We start from the raw sequence: 23011 nt of genomic DNA on the forward strand, positions 1-23011 counted from the left end.
TGCAAGCCTGACTCCCCACCTAGGTCTTTCTGTAGCAAGGCAAGGGTTTGGTTTTACTCATCCATGGGAGGGAATCAAACAGAGCTTCACTACCATCCCCAATTCTGGTGTGGGACCAGCTTAGGGGTGTGACAGCATGCAAAGACAGGAGGGTGAAAAACAAGAGGAGATCTCTCTGCTCAGGGCTTTTGAAGACTTTTGAGTGCCACCAGCACAACTATGCAGGAAGTGCTCAGACACTTTCAGTTTTTCTCTTTTGCCTTGGAGGGAAGAACTGGGGGACCTTGTTGGCAGTCAGTGCTTTCTCTACCACTGCAACAGCAAAAAAAGGGGGTGGCAAGGCAGGAAAAGATGCTGTGAGGGGCATGATGAGGGGCTTTGCAGCTGAACATTATTTAGAAAGGAAGAAAGAAATAGAGGATGCAACAAGGAGGAAAAATTGAATTAAATTCAGTCAGAGGCTGCTCCATCACTTTTCTCAGTCCTGGTTTTTTTGAGCGGTTTCAGAACCTCAAGGGTTGTTGGGAATCTCCTCCTGACAAGGGAAGTTTAAAAAAGCACCTCGCCCAGGATGAGAGGCACAGCCAGAGGAATCCTGCTCCCCAACACAAGTTTTGAGGTTTCCCATCCAAATTCTTGAGTCCATGCAATATGCATCCTTTATCATGTACAAACTTGTCTCTGGAACACTGGAAACCTCTTCCCTGTGGCACTGGAAGTCTGCCTTCATCACACAAAGCCAACGCCTCCAGCAACAAAAACAAAGGTGCTTGAGCCAAACCAAGAACTGGTTTGACACAGCTGTTTTCCCTGTTGTGAATCACGAGCCCAGTCCTGCCTCAGCACACAGCCGAGCTGACGCAGTCCCAACTCCAGCACCCCAGAGAGCAGACCAGGTCTTATCAGTGGCTGCAGATGAAAGGCAAGGAGGACCACCGGAGAAAACCATGGGGGACCACAGGCCATGAAAAAGCTGATATGGGACAGCAGTGAAGGGACTTGAGAGAAGCTGGAAGGGGACACCTTTGAAATTAGGATCAAACCACGACACAATGCTTGTCAGAGGGCAAGCTGTCCTCTCCTTCCAGCAGCAAGAGTGAGTTTATGGTAAGGAAAAGAGATTGGAGTGCCTGGAAAAGAGCTGAAGCTGAGGTGGCTGTGTCAGAGAGGCAGACAGCAAGACCTGCTTTCACAAGCTTCTGGTCCATAGTAGAAAAGATGAATGGCACTGAATGGGAAATAAAGCCTCTATAGATTATTACAGCACATCATTTGTTGCCTTTAGCAGAGCTGAAGTATTTCACCTGGTTGTTCTTGCATTGCTGAATGTCTTCCAGCAAAGCTGTCCTGGCTTTGAGGTTACCAAGGGATGGAGCATCCCCCAATTCCCTCAGCAGTTTGCTCAGCGGTGAATCATCCTCACTGCTAAGGGGACCTGCTGTGGGGTGTCCTGGTTAGCAGCAGCCACAGTGTCCCTTGGGAGAATGACTCTTCCCCTGCTCTGGGGGTGCAGCCAGCAACCTTTGCTCTTTGCCTTTGCTCTTTTCCACTGAGTCACCCTGTAACGATTTACCCCTAGGGTCTGTTTTGCACTCTTCATTATCTCTTGCTTCCCCCTCTGGGCTGTCTGCATATTTTATTACTGGGGTTTTTTCTGCTTGCTTCCAGGTTTTTTCTAAAATCTCCTGAATAATAAGAGGCAGGAGAGGGTGCATAAAGATTATGTGCCAAAAATGAGAAGGGAAGATTCCCTTAGGGAGTCTTTCCTTCCACCCTCCCATCTGCCCCAGTGTGATCAGATACTGGAAACAGAGCTGGAAACTCCTCCGCTAGCCAAGAGCTGTGCTGTGAAAACCCTGAGATGGTGCAGCAATGTCCCCAGTTCAGAGCCCGGTACAGTAGCCTCCAAACCTAGAGACTGGCCACTGGGTAAGGAGTGTTTGGGTCTTATTATTTCCACTAGACCTTTTTGATGAGAATCTGCACCCGAAAATCCCCTGAAAACCCCCATGGGTTGAGGCTTGCAGTTGATGGGCTTTGATGCAACAATCCCTTTTGCCTCCATTCTGCTTTCATCTAGGTAAGTTCAGCATCTGGGCAGATTGACCACCCTTTGCCAAAGTCCACCCTGACGTCACACCTCAGTGGCAAGATCACTGTGTGCCTCTGACCCTGGGGCACAGTGACCTGGTTACACTGACCGTCCCTGCTCTACTCTGCCAATAAGTTTCAGAGCTGCTGCATCAGGTCCTGCAGCCAGACTCCCCCATGGTGATTCCAGGACCAGGCTCAATATCCCAGTTCTGTCCATAGAGCTTGCCACCATGTCATTTCTAAGGGAATTAGCAGCACAGCGTCCAAATAAGAAAGTGAGAAGATGAAGACAGATCCTTGACCACACGCTAGCAGGTTGTGCCTGGATGGAAATGGGAGATCACATTTCCCCTGGGTGATAGGTGAGGGGCTGGAGGAACACCCAGGATTTCAGAAGCACTGCTTTTAGGGCCATGCATCTGTCTGTAGGTTTGCAGAGTTTCATAAGGCATCTTTCCAAAAGCACGACAGCCCTAGATGGGTTTGGGAAGCACGCTGAGCAAATTGGAGGCCTTACAAAAGTTGGTTAAATTTGGAGTGGAAATAAAGTGAAGATCTAAAAGATAGGATCGGCTTGTGACACTGCTATCAAAACTTTTAATGCAACAGTGGAAACACACTTCCTTCTGCTTCCTCTTTGCCCTCTTCTTACTGAAAAGAGCATCAGTCAGGGCTTGTTGGAGACTGCAGCTGCCAGCCTCCAGCCTGACCTCCCAGGATCAGCACAGAAGCAGGTCCAGGGAGTCGAGCAGGGGCCTTGGGAGACCACGCTCTGGGGCTTCCCCATGTACAGAGAAAAAACCAGCGTGTGGGAGAAGATGCATCAGGATGCTGGTGAAATTAATTACGCACGAATACTTCCATTCCCCTTCTTTTGTTTCAGCTGTGGGATGGATTCAAAGCTCACTATGTTTATCCTGTCACTTGAGCAGAAGGTGGATGAAAGCACAGAGTATGCATAACTATGCAGTGATGCTGGGCAGCAGTGCTTTTCCCAAGACCCACAGCCATGGTGTCCTATAGTCACTATGGAATGGACAAACACAGCAACACTGAGCAACAAGCAAAGCCATCTGCCCTTTATCTTCATGACCAGCACCAGGAAGATGAAATGTCTGATTTTTTCTGCTTTAATCTTTCACAGATTCGCCCAGAGACAAAAGCAAGAACCGGGTCTAGAGGAAGAGAAACCAGGTGAAAACAGGCACTGGAGCTCACTGCGCATCCCGGCCTCCCCTCCTGCACTAACAAATCTGGGGGAGTTTTCTCTCCAGGCAGAGAAATTGTCACAGTGACTGGCAAAGCCACACATCAGAGAGCAGGATTCATTTCAAAGTTACACATCAAAGTCTGAGCTAGGTATTAAATTTCCTACATAACTGATGGAGTTAAATAAATACCATCAGAGGGAGATTAATGTCACAGTACGGCAGTGCCCAAGATAAGCGGCATGTAGCATCCTCCAAAGACACCTCTCTCATTCTGCTGCCTTTAGAAGGATCCAGGATGGTTGGTTTAGTCTAGAGACCTGACTTAGGAACCTAGAGATAAATCCCATCCCTGCTGACTTTCCAGCTACGTGACTACTTTCCCTGCCCATTGCTATCTTGTCATGAGGATGAGATTATAAGAAAGGCGATCACGAAATGACAGCAAGAGACCTCTTATCCAGATTTCAAGTGGGAGCTCAGCAGCTCATCCCCAGCAGCACAGGCAGTGGATAAACTCCCTTCCCTGGGTCTGCTGGGAAAACTCTGCTGAGTGACTGTCACATGGTTTTGCCTCTCAAACTTCCCGGTGGGTAGCGATCGGCAGTCCAGAGCTGCCTACAGGAACACAGGTTGCAGCTTGTCGGCTTCCCACACCCTGATCCTGGGAGGACTCAGCAGCCAAATCTAAATAAGCAAACCTGTCAAAGTGCAGTTCCAGTCTGAGGCCTCCTTATCAACAGGGTCTTTCTCACAAGCTGTTTCTGTTTGCCTTTCCTCTCCAGGCAGCGTGTTTAGCTGCAAACAACAGACACTCTGGGACCCGATTTTCAGGACTTTGACCTGATTTTCAGGACTTAGACCCTCGACAGCCACTTTGCTCCTTGAAATATTTCATTTTTCCCCACCCTGGCTAGAAAGCTAAGCTTTCAATGTTCAGCAAGAGTGCTCTCCATCCCCAGCTTGCTTTGGTCTCTCAGTGCACACTGGCAGAGCAGAAGTACCCCGGGTCCATGAATCCCGGGAGGAGAAGCTGATGCAGGCAGACCCTTCCAACTAACGGCGTCACACCCTGCGGGTACACCTTGAGCAGCCAATTTGTGGCAAATGGTCAAACGAAACAGGAAACTGTTGAATGAAAAGATGACAGACCAGCAGGAGAGACAATCATAAAGAGAAGAGAATGCTTCAATCTAACTACGGGATATTTGTCCATAAAGACCATCAGAGGACCAAGTGGAGACACCACATATGGGAAACCTGCAGCTGGACTCTTCCCAGGTAGCTCACAGCTGGATTTGCCCTGCCTCTCAGGTCACAGTAGTGCCCCAAAAGCCCAGCAGCGATGCAGAGCTGGAAGATGTGCCTTTGAAAACGCCGTAACACCAAATCCATTGGGTTTTGGTCCCACTCAATATGCAGATCACTTCCGTAAAGACATTACTGCCTCTCAGATCCCTGCACAAGAAGGGTGCGATGTGCCCGGCCCTCTCCCACTTACCCATTCTTTTTGGCAAAAAGGTCTCTCAGGACCCTAAGCCACATCACCACCTCTAGGGACTCTGGGCCTTTGCAGTCTATAGTCTTTAGGAACTGATTAAACTCAGCAATCGTAAAGTTCATGCATGGGAAAAACAAAAGCACAGTTGGTGGGCCAAGGGCTTAGAAGGCTCTGTGGAGCACAACCAGCCAAGCCCTCCTCTTTAGCCCCTTTCCCATGCTGTATTTGAGGGGTAACAGTGTTCAGGTTCCCACTCATCAGTGTGGTCTCCCCATCCCCCTCCAGCCTGGCCCTTTAAGTAACTTGAGCCTCCAGGCTGCAGATCCCAGTCTCTAACTAAAAGGATGGAAAAGCTGTTTTCCCCCTTCCGGGTCTTTTCTTTTAAAAGCAACCATTTCTTCCCCTTCTGGTGGGAAGAGATGGTTCACCAAGGGACAGGGCGGCTTTCTGAGCATCCCCCTCCCGTATCAAGGCAAACTGGCAATCTCTCCACCCTGCAATGCTTCTGGCAGCTCCTTTTTGCAGCTTTCCTCCCCTCCCGCTGCTCTTTGGCAAACCTCAGCTGATTTCCAAACCCTCCGTGGCTGCTGGGGGTTGGTGCAAAGGTTTAATTATTTGCTTTTCCTTGGATGTGTAAGGCGGGGATAGGGAGAAGTTTGGGCCCCATCGCCTGATGTTGCAAATCTTGCCCACTTTTGTTGTACAGCTCCCTCTCCCACCCCCCTTTTCTTCCCGGTCTCCCGCCCAGCTCCCAGAGCCCACCATGAATCCGCAGGCAGCTTGGGGATACATTGGCCTTCTTTGCTTTTCCTTTGTGAGCACAGCAAAAGGTAAGAGACTTTGGGCTGCTTGGGGTCCAGGGACATGGTGGGGTCCGGATGCCCCAATAGGCGGGATGTTCATCCCAGTGCACAAAGAGCCTCCTGGGGCTTGCCGTAATGCAACATCTCCCCAGTCTCTGGCTGGGGAGGGAAGAATTATTGCCTCAGCTGCAAACAGTCTGAGCACTTCCTAAGGTGGGGAAATTTTTTGGGACCATAGAAGTCCTCCCTGGGGGGTGAGGAAGACCAGAAAGCTGGAGCTTTTTTAACTGCACATGGTGCAGAAACATAGAAATTCTTCAGTCTGGCTGATGGAGGAAAGCCCCAGGGAGTGAGCTGGATTTCCATTGATTTCTTTCATTTGTTATTATAGCAAAAATAGCAAAACTATAAAACATTTCAGAAGCCAAACAAGTGCATCAGATGTGCAGAAGAATTTCAAGTGACTTTAGAAAATAGATTAGACTGCTTATGTCATGACAAAGGCAACCCTCCTCCCTGCAACTGTATTTTAATATGAGGAAGAGAAAGGGACTCCAAATAATTCTAGATAAATAAGATTAAAGCAAGGAGTTTTGATCTAAAGCTGCCACACCAATTTAATTTTGCCCTATCTCAAAGTCAGTGTTCTAATTAAGAGTTAGCAGTTCTGATGGGAAACATACAATATGAAGAATATGGCCTCCCTTCTCCCCTAAATAAAAATGCTGACATTGCCCCAGTTAATGAACAATGCTGAAAAGACACTTCAAGATATCCCTCCTGCCTGTGGGCACGCTCAGGAAACTTTACTTCAGGATTAAAGTGTGTTTCTCTGGCACTTGAAAAAAAGTCCTGCTGAAGTCCCCAAGCAGAGCCCCCACTCTGGCCATTGTTTCTAAGGCAGGGCTGGAAACACAGGCAGGAATCAGCTGTCGTCCAGAAAACACCCAAATTTCCAACTGGCAGGCACAAATAATTTCCCATAAAAACCTTCCCATGTTCTCCCCCAAACACATCAGCTATACCTACTGCTTGGTGTAAAAATGACGTGTCCAGGAGGCAAAGTGATGCAGGTCACAGGTGTCCCTGCAAGTCTGGGTTCTCTCTAGGGTGGAGGATGCTGGCTGCAGCAAGTGGAGGGACCGAGGTCTGCAACTGCGTACCTTCAACATTTGCATCTTTCCTTAGGGAGTTTGCAGCCACTTTCGTTCCAACCTGGGACCCTGTATCAATACCACTATACCCTGGACGTCCAGCTGGAGCACACGTCCATGCTGTCCCTGCAGGGAGCCTGCCTGCAGGCTGAGGCATTGGTCCAGTTACACCAGCTCTGGAGGGACCAAAGTGGGGAAGAGCTGCTCCAGGTGCAGGTGTGTGAGGTGGTAAAACCATTGCAGCTGGGAACTCCTCCTGGGAGCAGTGATGCTGTCTTTCTTTAGCCCATTCCTTTTCTAGCCTACGCCATCTGAAAAATTACCTCTCTGACCAAGAGGCCACCACTTGCAGGTAAAATGCATAGCAACTTTAGAGCAGACATGCTTGGTCACTGCTTTCTGGCATCTTCTACTGTCATAGATCCGTGACCTGAAAGTCCAACACAAGCCAGAAGAGGAGAGGAGCCAGGATGGCACTGGAGGTCCCCCTGCAGAGATTGCACTGAGCCAAGAGGCACGGGCAGAGCTCCAGCAGCCAGTGTTCATCTTCTGGAGCAGTGGGAAGGTCAGCTGGACACCCCCTGGGCTTGCTCATGCCCTCCACAGAGCACTCCTGCCCACATCCCAATTTTTGCCAGCTACGAAGCATATACAAACTCTTGCTCCACCTCTGATTTCATATCAGAGCACAAGGAACTGGACAGAGCAGCAAATGTAGGAATATTCACTCTCTCACAGGGTCCAATATGGAGCCCCATCCTCCAAAGAGGATGCAGGTTCAGCTGGAGCTGCAGCATCCCATGTTAAAATGGCTTCAGTCCTTATATATATATATATATGTGTGTGTGGTTATATAAGCTCATTTCTGAGCTTTTCCTCTAAGGCTTTGGAAAACAAGGGTGAGAAAAAGACAGATTTCATGGGCGTGCATCCATAAAGCTTGTGCTATTGAGGGATATGGACCTTACTGAGAAAAATCATCAGATGTCTACAGGGTGTTGCTTAGGCTGCAGGGGAGATGCCTGTAAGCAGGGAAAGCAGCAGGACCCCCAGAGCTGTCCCCACAGCCAGACACCACCTCTTGCCCTCCCAGGTCAAAGCCTTCTACGGGGATGAAGCAGAAAGCATCCTGATCTCGAACCTGAAGCGAGGCATCATCAGTCTGCTCCAGCTCCAGCCCCATGCAGGCACTGCAGTGGAGGTAGGTGCAGAGCAGGTGCCAGACTCTGACCAAAAGCCAGGGACCATGCTGCAGCAGGAGGGCCAGCCCCAAAGCACAGACAGCCCAGCTGCTTCAGCCAAGGAAGCAAAATTCAGGATAAAATCATGGGCTTTGCTGTTCCAGCTGCCCCTGGGCTGTGAGCAAGGATGGCTACTAGAAAGGCAGAAGATGATTTTCAGGAATGGACACACTTACAAAATCATCATCTTTCCCTGGAGGGTAGAAATAGTAGAGAAAATCCTCTACGAGAATTTCTGCCAAGCAGGATTTTCGTTGTTCAGCCCAGCCAGCAGCCAGCAAATGGAAGGGAAATCCCTCCATCCAGAGCTCCACTGGTCCTGGAGTAATCTGTGACCAACATGAAATAACCTCAAAACCCAAAATGCAGGCACGAAGATGCTGCTGCTGGTGTTAGCTTTAATTTGCAAAAGCAAATTTTCTACCCAGATGGACTTGGAGCTACCCAACACCCCCAAATACAGCCCAGTTTCTAGCTTTTTGATGACTTTTCTGTTTCTCAGTTTGTCCTTTGTGTCTGTTCTCTACACAGATCATTTTATTCAGGCTCAGTCAAAGCTGATCACCCTTACCCATGGTCACTAATATTTGTGTTTCAGGAGGACATCTCTGGGAGCTGTCAAGTCACATACACTGTGTCCAACCATTCCATCACAAAGACAAAGGATCTCCTCAGCTGCACAAAGCTGAACTCTGGATTCACTTCTGTAAACAAAGCAAGTGCATTGCTCTCACGGTGGTGGGCTCAACTTATGTCAAGTACATCAGGGCTGTCCCAAAAATCTTGCTGCAGGTGGGCTTTGAGTCCCACTCCCAGCTGGCTTCAGCCTTCTGCACCAGCCTGGAATGGGACTCTAGCTCTTAGACCCATACCCAGCATGGGATGCACCAACATACCTTGGGAGAAGCATATGGTTTCAAGGTGGGTAGGAGAAGAAAAGATGTCCTGGGTCATCCCATCCCCATCCTTGTTATCGCTTCTGACCCATCATTTAATCCTGCTTGGGAAGGTGGAGATACAGAAACGTTTTGTGGACCTCAGATTTACCGGATTAGGTTGATAGGGACAGGACCAAAGACTGCTGCTTGCTTTGTTTAAAGCAGTAGCCCATGTTCAGCCTTGACATAGATTAAACTCTGTGGGTCTTAATGCAGCTATACCTGCCACAATTAAAATCAACAGGTTTTTCAAAGTATATAAATTCTACTGAATTCAATATAAAAATGGGCATTACCACGTAGAGAGCCCACAGGCTTTGGCAAGGGTCTTGACACCTGGCAGTCAAATTCTGAGTGTTCATATAATAAAAGCTTTCTGGGGTATGATTCATAGCAAACTTACCCAAGAAAGTAACGAACCCTGCATAGCACATTTTTGGCAATAAGGTTTTCACACAAACCTGCCATCTGGATTGAGGCAGCTCTCTGGACCGTGCCTGTATCTGTAGCTGTAACAGAAAAATGACAGTGCTGCCCAGCTCTGTAAAAGGCAAAGCCTATGGATAAAAAACCTCTCTATTAAAATAGTGATGTTATTATCCCTAATGCCATTTGCTGTCAAAAAACACTGCTTGCACATGGTTCAGCTCTTCCTCCTCCCCAAGACCTGCCACGTGCAAGCCCAGCTGTTCAATAACGTCTCCCAGCATGACCAGTGCTCCCCTCACCGCAGCTGGGAAACAAGGCAGAGGTGAAGTCCAGCAAGTGCGTCATTTCTTTTGGAAGGAAAAAATCCAGTGAGCTTCCCCAAGGTCACCACGCAAGGAAGCCAAGCATTTTTTGGCATAAGCTTGGTGGAAATTGCTGTTGCTTAGCTTTCTCTTTCTCTCAGAGAACGTCCTTGCTGATGCTTGTCAGGATGAGGCAGGTTTTGGCACTGAGTGCCATACCTCCTTCCCATACTGTGCAGCTGTGGAATGGGCCTGAAGGAAGGGCAATGCATTGGGAGGCACTGATTCCAGTTTGCAGTCTCCAGGCATCACCCATGCCAGGCAGGAATAACCCCTGCTCCCTCTGCTCCCCTTTTCTTCCATGGCTGACCAGCGTGATACCACCATGTAGTGAAAGAGAAAGCCTGTATGGTGTCATCAGTCTGTCTCCCCACATCAGCCATGGGCAAGAGCATCCCTTCACCATGGTCCTCACCAGGTGTCACCTTCTCCCACATCTGGCAAGAGGTCAGGCCCTTCTGGATTTTCTTTTCCTATGTTTTGCAAGCAAAGCAGGCAACTTTGTGGACTGGAAAACTCTTTTGCTGCTAATAAAAAGGAGAGAAATCTCCTGGGGAGAGGAGAAGAGAGAAAAGGTTGCATTTTTTCTCTCCTTGCTTTTCCTTTTTTAAGATTTTTCAAGTCCAGTGGCAGCCCACCAGCAGAAGCCAGTACATGGTGAAAGACAACCTCCTCCAGTCGGTGCTGGCAGAGGAAAGCCACGTGCTGTCTCCAGCCCTGAGATCCACCACCAGCATCAAAATCAGTTCAAGGTGAGTGATGTCCCCATATCACCACCTGAACTGGGCAGCCTGGCAGGGGATGAAGGTGCATCTGTCGGAGCTGAAGTATTCACCGCTCTCCTGCCAGCTTGGCGGGCACAGACTGGTGCAGGCAGCAAGGACAAGGTGCAGCAGCTGGGCACGGCAGGCAGGGAACACCAAGCACCTTTTGACAGCTTCCACCCACATCTCCTCCTTCTGCAACCCTGCATGAACCCAACCAGTCTCTGAGCCATGGAAGATGTAAATGACAAAGTGCTCCCCAATGGCTTCTTCTCCCTCCACAGGCAGCAGCTCCAGCTGGTGTCTCCTCCAATGCCCGGCCCAGCAGAGGTGACTGGACGAAGCCCTGAGGATGCACTGGCTGGCACAGAGGGACAGCACCAGACCCTGGGCATGGCCAGCCTGCCCTTCAGGAGGGTCTGCACCCACTGCCCATCGGTCAGTGATGCTACCCACCCGCAAAACTCGCCACGTGCTCTCCCCCAGGCTGGGCACCAGGGTGGGCAGGAGAAGGCTGTAGAATTTAGGGTTCAACCGCAGTGGTGTATTTGAAGGGGCTGGTGACTGCTGTCAAGGCAGGATGCCACCCTGGGAGTGCTGTAGAGCAGCAGCCTGACCTATTACCTCTCCCAAATAGTGTCTAGTGTTGCTACCCATGGTGGAAGGGACTCCTCTGTCCCCCCCAGGCATAGCTGTGTTCCCTTGATGGGGAAATAACCTGCAGCACAGCTGGCACATGCAGTTGCATTAAACTCATCACAGGTCTGAGGTTAGGAAATATTTCCACTGCAGGTCAGGCTGGCAAGGACGAACAAGAACTTATTTCTGCCTCCTCATGTCCCTCAGACCTTTCACCTAGGAAATGTGGAATTTCAACAACTTTCAGGCATCAGCGATCCTCTCGGTTTCTTCTGATGTTTTCCTGGAAGATACCACAAACTGGGGCTTTAACACAAGTCCTCAGTGGTGGGTGGGAAGCTGCAGTAGATGCCTGCAGGCAACTACATGATCCCCATGGGTCCCTCCCACTCCTAAATATTGCCTGTATAAACATTATTCCATGATAATGGGGCTAGAAGACCTTAAATCCCACCTACCAAACTTCATCTTTGCAGCTGAGAGCCTACCTGAAGGATTTTGACAGCCAGAGAGTCAAAATGGACACCTCAAAGGTGGCAACAACCTGGCAGTTCCAGAGGTTCATCCGGATGCTGCACAGCGCGAAGAAGAGAGATGTTCTGCAGCTGCTGAGGAGAGCACCAGAGGAGATGCTGTGAGACTCCTAGGAGTTACCTTGTTGAAATTGGCTTTCCGCGCGTGTAGAACCCTGGCATGTAGGGTCATTCCTGGTCCTGGCAACTAGGGTCATTTAGTGCTGGTCCATGCACCATACCTGATCCAGGCAGTCATCCTGACTAATCCAGGTGTGGTTTTATTTAATGCCTATTCTGTACAAACACTGCATGGCTTGCTATTTTTTTTTCCTATCTTCCTTTTTTCCTGCTGGCTTTGAAGCGGAGCAAATACTCCAGCAAGGCTTTCTGCAAATGCCATTGGAGGTCTGTCATTTTCAGACCATCCACCATAGCATCCATTCTTTGTTGGTGTGGGTGCTGTGGCCAGACTCTTCTCTGCAGTGGAATACCTTGAGGTGGGTGAGTTTAGAGCAAGAGCCAACCTTCCAGGTTTCTTAACCCATGAACTGAAGCTCCCAAGAGTTAAAGCAAGAAGAGAGCATGGAGAAGAGAAAGAGGGATGAGGAGCTGCACAGGGTACCTTGTTTCTTCTCCCGTTCTATCAGCAGGTCATGCCACTGATAACCTCCTTCTTCTTGCTCCAGCCCCTTTGTTGTGGAGGCAGCGGTAGCTGCACAGTCGGTGGCATCCTTGGCAGCTCTCTCAGACTTTCTGGATTTCAGCAAGGAGCCCAAGTCCCTGCTGGAGAAGTTTCTCTACGCGGCAGCTTTCTCTCCCCGGCCTTCAGGAGAGCTTCTTCGCCTGGTGTTAGTAAGTATGGATATTTCTTTCCCTCCCTGAGGGTCCTCAGTCCAGGATGGATCCTCACCCCATTTCAGGCAGGAGGGAATAACAAGCATGTTTTCCTGAAAGAGGAAAATATGATTCCATAGAAATATATCTTCCTGCTTATGGGATTGTTTTATGCGCTTTTAATGGGACACTGGCAATGACAGTAGATACTCCTCAGAGGAAAGTGAAGAAAGTGCTTTATATCAGTGCATTACAGATAATAGAAGCTTAATTAAAAGCCACCATGAAAAAATGGCATTTTAAACCATGCCTTGCCTCCTTCAAGGCAGTTACGAACCAGTTTCCCCTTACTTTTTTGGCAAAAGCTTTGAGGTAAAAGGTAAAACGCACTCCCCCTCTCTCTTTTTCACCCTCTTTTTCTCTGCTTCCTAATACCCCTTTCCTGGTGGCCAGGACAAGCTGGATGGGAAGCAGCTAGCCCCTGATGTCCAGGAGACAGGGATAGTTGCCATGGGGTCTCTGGTCGGCAAGCTGTGCCAGCAGAAGCTGTGTGGTCTGCAGGTGGGTCCTCTGCAAAACCCCATGCTTGGCTTCTTCGGACACCCCTGGCGCCACCTCTGGGGCTGCCCAGAATGTCTCCTGTCCCTCACCCCACTCTGCTTTTCTGCCCTCCTGCAAATCCCGAGCAGGAGGTGGAACGCGGGGTGGAAACCATCCTCAGGGGGCTAAAGGGAGCCGAGAAGGAGTCCGAGGTGGTCATTTATCTGCTGGCCCTGGGGAACGCAATGCTCCCTGAAACCATCCCCACCCTCCTGGACCATGCCGAGGAGGGTCCTGCCACTATCACCGCCGCTGCCATCTCTGCTCTGCAGCAATTCCCCGCTCAGCACATCTCCAGCAAGGTACGAAATGAAGGTGCCAAGGCTTGGTGCTCCTCTTCCCATTCAAAGCCAAGTCATCAGGGTGCAAACAGAACCAACACTTGCACATCACCACCCTAACACCACCATTTTAATTGCCCTCTCATATCAGGTGAAACGAGCAATGAGGAGGATTTTGCACGAGAAGAGGAAGAGCTACGAAAAAACGTGTCGCCTGGCCGCTGCAGAAATCCTCCTAGATAACGAGCCCTCACCCATGGATGTCATCAACATCCTGCTAGCTGCCAAAGAGCTGGAGACAGAGACAGCAACGTTTTTGCTCCTGAAGGTCTGGAACAGCCTGCATGCTGACCACCACCCGGCAAGGTGGGTCTGGAGGGGAAGGTTGCATTTTTTTACCCTAGCCCTACATCACGTTTTTCTCCCCCTCCACACTCAAGCTGTGGCTTTTGACCCAGTGTGCCTTTAAAGCCTGCTAGCATCACTTCTTGGAGCTGGCACCGAGGCTGTCCCAGAAATTCCCAGCTCCTGAAAGAGGAAAAGATACAGATGCCACCCAACCAGCCAAAACCCAGCGTCCCTCCTCATCCTGCCCCAGTGCAGCAGGACCCAGACTTGTGGTTTCAGCAGAGTCCTTGGAGGCCAAAGCTCTGGCTCACAGGGCAGGGCACGATTTGTAACTGCATTAATCTTCCTATCTGCACAAAATGAACTGAGCACTAACATTTTTCAGAGTTAAGCAAAAGCTGCACAAAAACATCTGACTGGTTTATCCTCATAAACGGGAGGAGAGGGAAATTCCAGGGTAGGCCGCATCTGTTGGTTTCCTTTTTTTGCTCACATTTCTCTGGGCAGTCAGTGACCAGGATAAATACTTCAGAAATTTATATTTCCTTCTCTGTACAGCCTTCTGTAATGACCACTGACATTTTCCCTTCCTTCCCTCCCAGTGCTAACACACCCTTTCCCTCTTGCTTCCAGGAAGATAATGAAGGACATCATGGGAGACCCACAGATAAATAATTACAACTTCTTCTCGAAAGCTGGCATCTCCTCTTCTTTCTCAGGACCTCTGACAGGTGACACCACGGAGAACACTGACCCCATGGTCCCCTCAAACGGCTAAAGGAGTGGCTGGTAGGGAAAGGCAGCTTTCTAAAGAAGCCTCAGCTTTATAGAAATGCCCCAAAATCTCAGTGTGAGGTCTCTGAGCATGTCCCCCAGCACCAGCTGAAGGCTGGCTGGTTGCCACCACCCAAAATACATACATCTTTCTCTGACACCCCTACAGCAGGGGGGCTGGGCTGTGCCACATAGTTTCCCTAAATCTGCTAATTTGAAAGAGGTACTTCAGCTGGAGATGAAGCCAATGGTGAATTGTAAGTGGGAGTTTCCGTGCTTTTGCCGATGAGTCAAGATATTTAGCTTCCTTAGGAATTTTTAATAAGCTCTTCAAAGAGGAGAGTCCTTGCACTGAGATAAAATCAAACTTCAGAGAGACTGCGGCAATCAACATTTGCTAAATATCTGCTTAAATCTTTGCCCCTCAGCTCTCTTTTCTGTCCTCCTTCAAATTAGCTCAGTCTAGCCTAGTAGGGGGGTAGGTGGAAGCAAAATAGCCAACACCTGGAAGAAAAACATTGCAATGCTGAATCCTTTGATTATTGCAAGAATGGAAGGAGACACCACAGAGAAGCTTTTCCCTCTGAATCATTTAGCTTTATCAGATATTTAACACCTAACATATAAAATCCGTGCAGGTCAGCCACCCTGACCATAGGTGGGACAGCTCTTACAGGACTAGCCATGCAATCTATTGAGGAGGCTTACAAACTACCATGGAGTTCTGAGGATCCTGCTTTTAGATGTACCTAGTGACCTCCCAATTCCTGCAATCAATCTGGATGAGCTTTTTTAAGAAGCCACTCTGGCTTGCCGAGCGCTGACTTGGTGGCACAGGGGACCTGCTTTCTGGCATCCCAGCCTTGCACATCCCACCTACAGGCTCTGTATTTTCTTATTAGTCTTCGTCCCCTGATGCTGCTCTCAGAGCATTTATGGCTCACCACCATTCAGTGATTCATTCACAAAAAGAGACGTGCCAGGTGCTGCCCAGGGATACTTACAGGTGTCTGTCTGCCTTTCAGTCACCCAGGACCTGCTTTCCACCTTCAGGCTGGACCTGCTGTTTTTGGAAGGTGGATTTCTACGGAAAAGTGTCTCTGATTTCTCCCTGCTCAGCCGTGGCTGGCAGCTTCGCGCAGCTCAGGTGTGCTTCTGGGAGAGCAGCTGGGGGGCACATAGGTGGAGGGGGGAGACGGCATCAACTCAGTGGTCCCACCACCCCAACTGTGTCCCCTCTTAACCTCTTTATGGTGTTTGACCTCACCTCTGCACTCAGTATGCTCCTTATCAGAAATACATAAACGCATACCTCCCATCGTTGATGTGAAGGCAGACAGGTCTGCTCTGGAGAAGGGAGGGCTTGCTCCCCCAAAAAACAGGGGATGCAACACGGCTGCTGCACAGTGCTCAGGGCTGGCTTGGATACCCTGTCCAACCCACCCCATCACTGTCTTCCTGTTTCAAAGGGTGCCTGCCGGAGGGCTGGACAAGCAGAGCAACTCAAATAGCACTGCAGGGCATGAAACAACCTCTCCAGCTTTGCTCTGTACACTAGCATGGGTCTGCTTCTGTGTTTTAGGTCACTATTGAAGCACAAGGGATGGAGTCGATGCTGGGAGAAAACGTCTTGGAAGGAGAAGAGGAGCCAGAGCTCATGGCTGGGATGTCTGCTATCTTCTTTGATGTTCAGTTGCGGCCAATAGTCTTCTTCCAGGGATATACAGACTTAATGGCCAAGGTCCTGTTAAGCAGTGGAGAACCCACAAGTGTGGTCAAAGGGAACCTCCTGCTGATGGACCATCACCAGGTACCAGAGCTTGGGGGGCAGCGGGGAGGGACGTGACCTGCCCCCATGCCAAATCTTAGTGAAACTCACAGCATGAGCCAGTGGGGTTTTAGGTATGTTACCACGGATAGAGGTCCAGGAGTGAGGTGGCCCTGCATGATGTGGTTGGTAAAACAGCAGGACGGCTGGCTCTGCCATGGGACATACATGGCTGGAGTTTCTCCCACGCAAGCCCAGCTTCTGGGTTGGGTTAGGCAGTCCCAGCAGCCACAAGTCACTGCCAGTATCAGCTGCTCAGGCAAGAGCGGTGCTCTGTCATAGCAAGGTCTGCCTTTTCCACCTTCCAGGTCATCCCTCTGCAGTCTGGCCTCCAAGTGGCTGTCAAACTCCAGGGTGGGCTAGGGCTTGACATTTCAGCTGACATGGATGTGAACATTTGGGAGCAGGAGCTGAAAACCAGCATCAATGCAAGGTCAGTGGGTGAGAAACTGCTTGGCTCTGGGGGTGCAGGGTACCTGGGGGGCTCAGCACCTAGCACCTTAGGCTGGCTTTCCACAGCCCCTTCCCCTTCTCCTGCTGGGTCCAGCCCTACCTGGTGGACACAATGAGTAGGGTGGCTGGTGGGCACTGGTTACACAATCCTTTTCCATGGCCAGATCTAAAATTAAGATGCTTAAAAGGGTTGCTTGGTGCCAGTGCACAGTGGCCAGCACAGGGCCATTGCTCAGTGACCGGACTCAAATGCTTCTGTCTTGCAGGGGAAGCCTCACCATTGATTTCCAGGCAGAACTAGATGCCCCTTCCTTCCAAGCCACCCTGAGAAGCCAGACAGAAGTTGAGACCTCAATCCACTTTGACACCATGCTGAGGTTTTCTAGCAGCCCAGTGCTCATGTGCCTGCAGCTGAGAGAGGAGCAGGTCCCGTACAGGTAATCTCTGGATATGGCCGGATACTGTAGAAACATCATGACATGCTTGAGATAAAGGAGGGCTTCTTGGAGAGAGGAGGGAATTAATGGTTATGCACTTTTTGAGCAGGGTGGGTCAAAACTGGTAGGAATAGGGGAACACCACCACAAGTTCATGATGCATGGGTAGAAACACCACGTTTAGACCATCAGGAGGTGGTGGATATGCTGGTCTGGGAGGAAGATGATGTCCACCACCACCACAGCCTCCTTACCATCTTGCTGTCACCTTGTCCCACAGAGAAATCTTCACAGTTTCCAAATCTGCCGGGAGCCAGAGCAACACCACTCGAAAAGGCAGACGAGGCACCATGCCTGGGCGGGAGTTTGCCTTGCACCGGGCCAACTCCAAAGTCTGCAACCTCCTGCTGACGGTGGAAGAATAGGAGAATCTGAGCACTCTGGGACTGAATAACTGCCCCCTCCCCTGCCACACACCCCAGTTTTATGTGAACCCGACGTAAGCCGTCCAGGGCTCTTCCCAACTCCTCCACAACATTCTTTTAATAAGAAAAATGCTGCAATAAGGGCATCAGAAGAGACTACAAGAGGAACTGCTGCAGGACAGCCAGAGACACCCCTTGCTTGGGGCTGGAGGAGCCAAACCTGGCTTCCCCACCCCAAAGGCTGAGAATTCCCTGTCTGAACTCTTGGCTTGCTAGAAGCCAAACTGGTCCTTGTGAAAAAGAGCCTTCTTTTGCAAATGAATGATTTCTCAGAGCCCAAGAAACCTTTCTGCAAGCCTATAGCCAAAAATGCCACATTTTCTCCCCATTCATCAAAGCAGTCAGGAGAGAGCACATCTGCAGCCAGCAGGGAGGAGATTCCCCGTGGACAGAGTGAATGACCCTCCTTTAAGGAACTGTTTTGCAGCTGCCAAACGGTCCAGGAACATGGAAAAGAAAATATTTCTAGAGAAGGTATGAGGTTTTTAAAATTTTTTTTATGCAACCATAGAGACATTCACTCCAGAGTAATCCTCAGGGAGAGAAGCAAGACGAAATGCTTCATAACCTGTTGCCAGTTATTGTATGTTCTTTCCAGATTAATTGAAGGTGTTTGCATTTATTTGCATACAAAGGCAACTCAGCTCCCTCACAGCTTCTTGCCATCCTTTTACTCCTGGGGAAATTTGCATTCTTGTTGCCAGGGATGTGGCTGATGCCACAGCAGGCAGCAAGGATGAGGCCAGGGTGGGGGGAACAACATGTATTTCAGTGGGGGTCAGATTCACATTCAGAGCAAATAAAAGCAGCACGGCAGAGGAATGCAGCCCACAGAGCTTTCCCAAAATCTGGGGAAATGAAGGCAAAATTACAACAGAGCAGGGGAGAGTGTAGCAGATTGCAAGAGACCCTTCTAAAGAGCATGGACCAGCAGTGTCAATCCTCACCTTGAAACAGGGAGAATTGTATTGAGGGTGAAACTTAAAAATGTGGTAAAAATGCTGGAGATCCACCAGCTGCTGGGGGAGGCTGGAAGGAGATGGGGGGGTACTCAAACAGGGACTCACTGAAGGAAAAAGGGAAGAGACACTGACTTCTCCAAGGCATTAAAGCATCTCATTGCAGTTCTGCATATCCCCTCATGATGCTAATCCTGAATGACTGCTTCCTAGTGTCTACACTTGACTTTTTCCACACTTTTTCCCTCTAAGACAGGCAAGGCTGCAAGAATCATCCAATGTCATAAAAGCCACCTTTTAATTAAAAACCACAAGAGCACAAGCATTTTTGTGTTTTCAAAGAATGCATTAAAAAGATGATTTGAGATTATCAGCACTCCCAGCGTGGGGTGAAGACACTGGAAGCAGAGAAATTACTAGTCTTACAGAGGTCATACACAGAGCTGGATCTGAAGTCAGCAATACCCAGCTGGGGAACCAGATGGTTTCAAACCATGGGCACAAGCTGCCAAAGTGTTTGGAATGTTCTTTGTCCTTTGGGTGGTTTTTTTTGTAATGATTTATTGGTGGTTCAGTCCATCCTATAGGGCAGATACAGATTCTGGTTGTCATGGAAGGCAAGAGGTCATGTTTGACTGACATGATCCTTTCTGGATTTGAGAATTTATCACAGAGAGCTTGGACATGACAAAGCTGTTGCTTCAGGTAAACGTACTTCAGGGTGTACATTATTCAACCCACACTGGAAAAGTTAAGTAGTGGGGTCATACCTCCATCCCATCACTTTCCTCCTCTTTATAGGAGCCAGCACATACTTCGAAGTGCCTTTTGCTGGTGCATGCAGATTCAAAACTTATCTATTGAAAGGTGGCTTCTGCCTAGAACCTCTCCTCTTCCTTTTTGATCCAAAGTTTACATATTAATGGAGAAGCCTCTGGCCTCTCTTATCACCTGAACAGCAGTTGCCCTTCTATTTTAATTGAGGCAGTAGATGGAGATAAGATTGCTTCAACCCTGCATAGAGGAAGGCAGCGTTCCAGCAACAGAGACACAGCAGCTTCCCTCTCCTGCTGATATTTGGCTCTTTTGGTGACCATTTGTGAAAATTACAATTAGCTTCAAGTAAATATTGTTCTTCTGTTTTGCATTCTCCTCTCAAGTTGGATTGTTATCAGCCACAAAACACCGCTCCAGTGTTGAAGGGAGGCAAAAAGCAGTATTCCTTCATTCTTTCCCAATAAGAATGTGCCTTTTAATTCTTTGTAGCCCCTTTTTTTGTATTATAAAATGTGCTTTTTAGAAAAAGAGGAGGACATTGAACTTTTTATTAGTATTATTATTATTATGAGCCTGACAATGTAGCACTGAGCATCCTGGTTTGAGGGGGAAGAAACAAGTGTTTTTTCCATCTGGAGACACTAACTACAAGCTCTTTGGTTATGTACAGAAATAAAGGCCATGTATTTTTATATTATCTCTGTTTGACTCTTAACTTTTCTGGGGACACAGCTAGGAAGAAGAGAGAGGCAGACAGTAGTTCCCATAGCACAGGAACTTACAGCAAGAACAGCATAGCCAGAGGTCCCTAGGGACCCATTTTCTAGCTCCATATTTAGGGTGCCTCAGAGACCCATAGCTAAATGCCCCATCAGGTCTGCAAGACAGAGATGCAGGGCTACCTCTGCTCCTAGAAACCCCTGGAGCACCATTAGGGACAACGGCAGCCCTGCAGGAGGGTTTCCATGGGACCAAAGTCACTGCCTTATCCTCTCCTGCCAAATTCTGCAAAGGTATTGGAGGCCATCCAAGACTGCTTAAAATCAGGGCTTCCCCTGAATCAAGGCTCTGCTGATTACAGAGCAGTCTCGCTCAGAGGGGTCTCAAGGACACACAGAGAATAATTGCCTGAGACTTGCCCTCGGGTCTGAACAGGAGGATCCCTTCGTGACCGTGGGAGGAGGGAGCCCGTATCGCCCTTGTTGCATTGCTCAGCTTTCTGCCAAGCTGCTGATAGCGGCTCTGAGTTCCCCTTGCTCACCATCTTCACGAGGAATATCCCATTATTTCTCACTCCTCTTGTCTCACGGTCAGGATTTGGGCTGATTCAGGCTATGTTTTGTGCACTGATGAGTTGCTATAACCTCTGCTGGCATGCACCACACCTGTGACCACCTATGGACCTACACAAGCCTTAATCACAAACCAAAACCATGCTGCTCTACCAGGTGTTTGTTGAGGACTACTTGGACCCAAAACTTCTCAGTATTTGCTCCACAGCCAAAGCCAGGAGGCATCCACTTGCCATTTAGGACCTTTTCCATTGGTCTCTTTCCCTCTTCTCCACCTCTGAAGGAGATTTAGGGGCAGATTTTTCATTCAGCTGAGGTTTTCATTGCACAGAAAATGCCAGCCTTACCCCTTGGGGTGGGAAAGAGGATAATGTTGCTGATGGGTGAGCTCCTACAGCAGATAGCAGATCAGTTTTGCCCTAAACAAGTAAGTGTGGTGTGCCCACTACCTGCAGATGACAAGACACCAGCATTCAGAGGCTGTGGAAACCCCAAAGATTTTAGTCCAGGTTTTACTTAAATGCTGTGCACCAGTGTTACCCTAAAGCAGTTGAACTTCTGGTCCTAAGGATGATACTTGTCCTGCCAGAGGGATGAGGTGTCATAGCTAGGGCTGGAGCTGGAAATGTTTCCAGCCCCCTTGGAAACAGTGAGGACATTTCAATGGGGATCTTACCAGTCTGTATTGCTACTGGAGCTTTGCTCTCCTGCTGAGTCAGTGAACCCTAAAGTTTCTAGGTCCCTTCTGGAGATATTTTTTTCCAGTTCTGGTTGGATGCTCAAACAGCAGAGGACAGTGAAGGGACACGGGCATTTCTGTAAAATTGCCCATTTCTTCTGTATTGCACCCACGGAGCTGGAGTAGGACACCAAGCCTCGGTGCCCAGGCCAAGAAGAAGAGAAACAAATAAGAGTGTCTTCCTTCAAATGGACATTATTCCTACTAGTTAACTTAATCACAGGCTATCTGACTAGAACAAGGGAAGAATTAGCGGCTGAAATCGTACCTTTGCCTCCCAAGGCGCAGGTTACAGGCTTTGCATTTCCCATTTGGCAGTGCTGTTCGCTCGGGAGCTGTAGGGTGTTCCCTGAGCCAGCATCCCTCCAGGGGGTCCTGCCCTGTGCGACTGGAAACGATGGGTCCCCAAAGGGTCCTTGCATCAGGCAGCAGAGCCAATTAGGAGGGCTGGGGTGCCAGATCTCATTCCCAGTCCCACATGCAGCAACCACCCAGCTCCCAAGGGTTTTCCAGGGGGTTAAGAGGCAGAGCAGCCCAGACCCAGCACCTGGGAGCGGGGCTCCTACCCACCTCTCCAAAAGTGGCTTTCCACGTGGAGCTGCAGATCAGCAGTGACCTCCAGTGGCTGCAGCCAAACCTGGTGGAGATATCGGGCCAAAGCCGCCCTGCCGCAGCCACGCAGGGGTGGGTGCATGGCACCCTGCACCCCGGGGTGTCCCACAGCCTGCACCCAAAGTTATGGGACCTTTGCACCAGCACGCAACGGGCCAGGGCTGACCCATGGCAGCCTCTCACCACTCTGAGCTGGGGTCTCACGTAGCAACGCCATCCTCTCCCGGCCTCCAGGCTTGCCATCGCAGGCAAGTTTTGATATTTTCTTTTTCCCTGTAAGTCACTCTATTCCCAGGACATCTCGTACAGCCCTCAGGAGAGCATATGGACACCACCCACCAAATGGGGCGATAAAACATTATCTGCCTGTCTATTACAGCTTTCTACAGAGACAAAACTAACATGAGAAAGTGTGTGCAAAAGTGAGGGGAATGTGTGTGAGAGGATAGACTATTAGCAGGGATCATCTCTCCCTGGGGGCTAGCAGAGGCGCAGGTTTAAAGCGCTGGAGTAGATTTACTAGTCACTGCTCTCTCCTTCCTTGCAAAAACTCCTATTGTACTTCCTAACTGCTGGGCCCCAGTGACTCCCCAGACCTTGTGAAAAATACAGAAAAAGTAGTTTGTAGCTCACCAAAGCAGCGGTGTAAATCTCAGCACTGAACAGAAAGCTCTGGCAATAGCAGATCTCCCATAGGAATGCCGTTGGGCTACACCGCAGCTCCCAAACCCCTAGTGCAAGGCTTGCAGCTTATTTAGGCTATGCACATCACACGGGCACACCTACAAGGCTTTCCTGCAGACATGAGACATGCACACAGGCACTTTTCTGGCCGCCACCACATATGAAGCCACCCTGGAGCAGACTGCAAATAAGCAGCAAAGGACCCGAGGAGCAGCAGCTGGCAAGGGGTTGCTGTTATAACCTGCCCAGCTGTCAGGAGC

The 23011-nt window shown here is 49.5% G+C and overlaps 1 protein-coding gene across 1 annotated transcript; it reads left to right on the plus strand.

Annotated features, from left to right (window-relative positions):
* The first annotated feature begins 2805 nt into the window (after positions 1 to 2805).
* On the plus strand, positions 2806 to 17641 carry LOC308069462 (microsomal triglyceride transfer protein-like). Its single transcript, XM_080401815.1, has 18 exons — positions 2806 to 5633; positions 6795 to 6976; positions 7182 to 7325; positions 7854 to 7961; positions 8600 to 8720; positions 10353 to 10482; positions 10779 to 10932; positions 11610 to 11767; positions 12335 to 12500; positions 12936 to 13043; positions 13172 to 13384; positions 13515 to 13729; positions 14345 to 14442; positions 15511 to 15632; positions 16068 to 16295; positions 16622 to 16746; positions 17033 to 17203; positions 17484 to 17641. The coding sequence occupies exons 1-18, from the start codon at positions 5477 to 5479 to the stop codon at positions 17626 to 17628; spliced, it is 2745 nt and encodes a 914-aa protein (XP_080257941.1). The 5' UTR covers positions 2806 to 5476; the 3' UTR covers positions 17629 to 17641.
* The last annotated feature ends 5370 nt before the right edge of the window (positions 17642 to 23011 follow it).

The sequence above is a fragment of the Falco punctatus genome (genome assembly GCF_963210335.1).
Source record: "Falco punctatus genome assembly, chromosome: 9".
Taxonomy (NCBI): Eukaryota; Metazoa; Chordata; class Aves; order Falconiformes; family Falconidae; genus Falco; species Falco punctatus.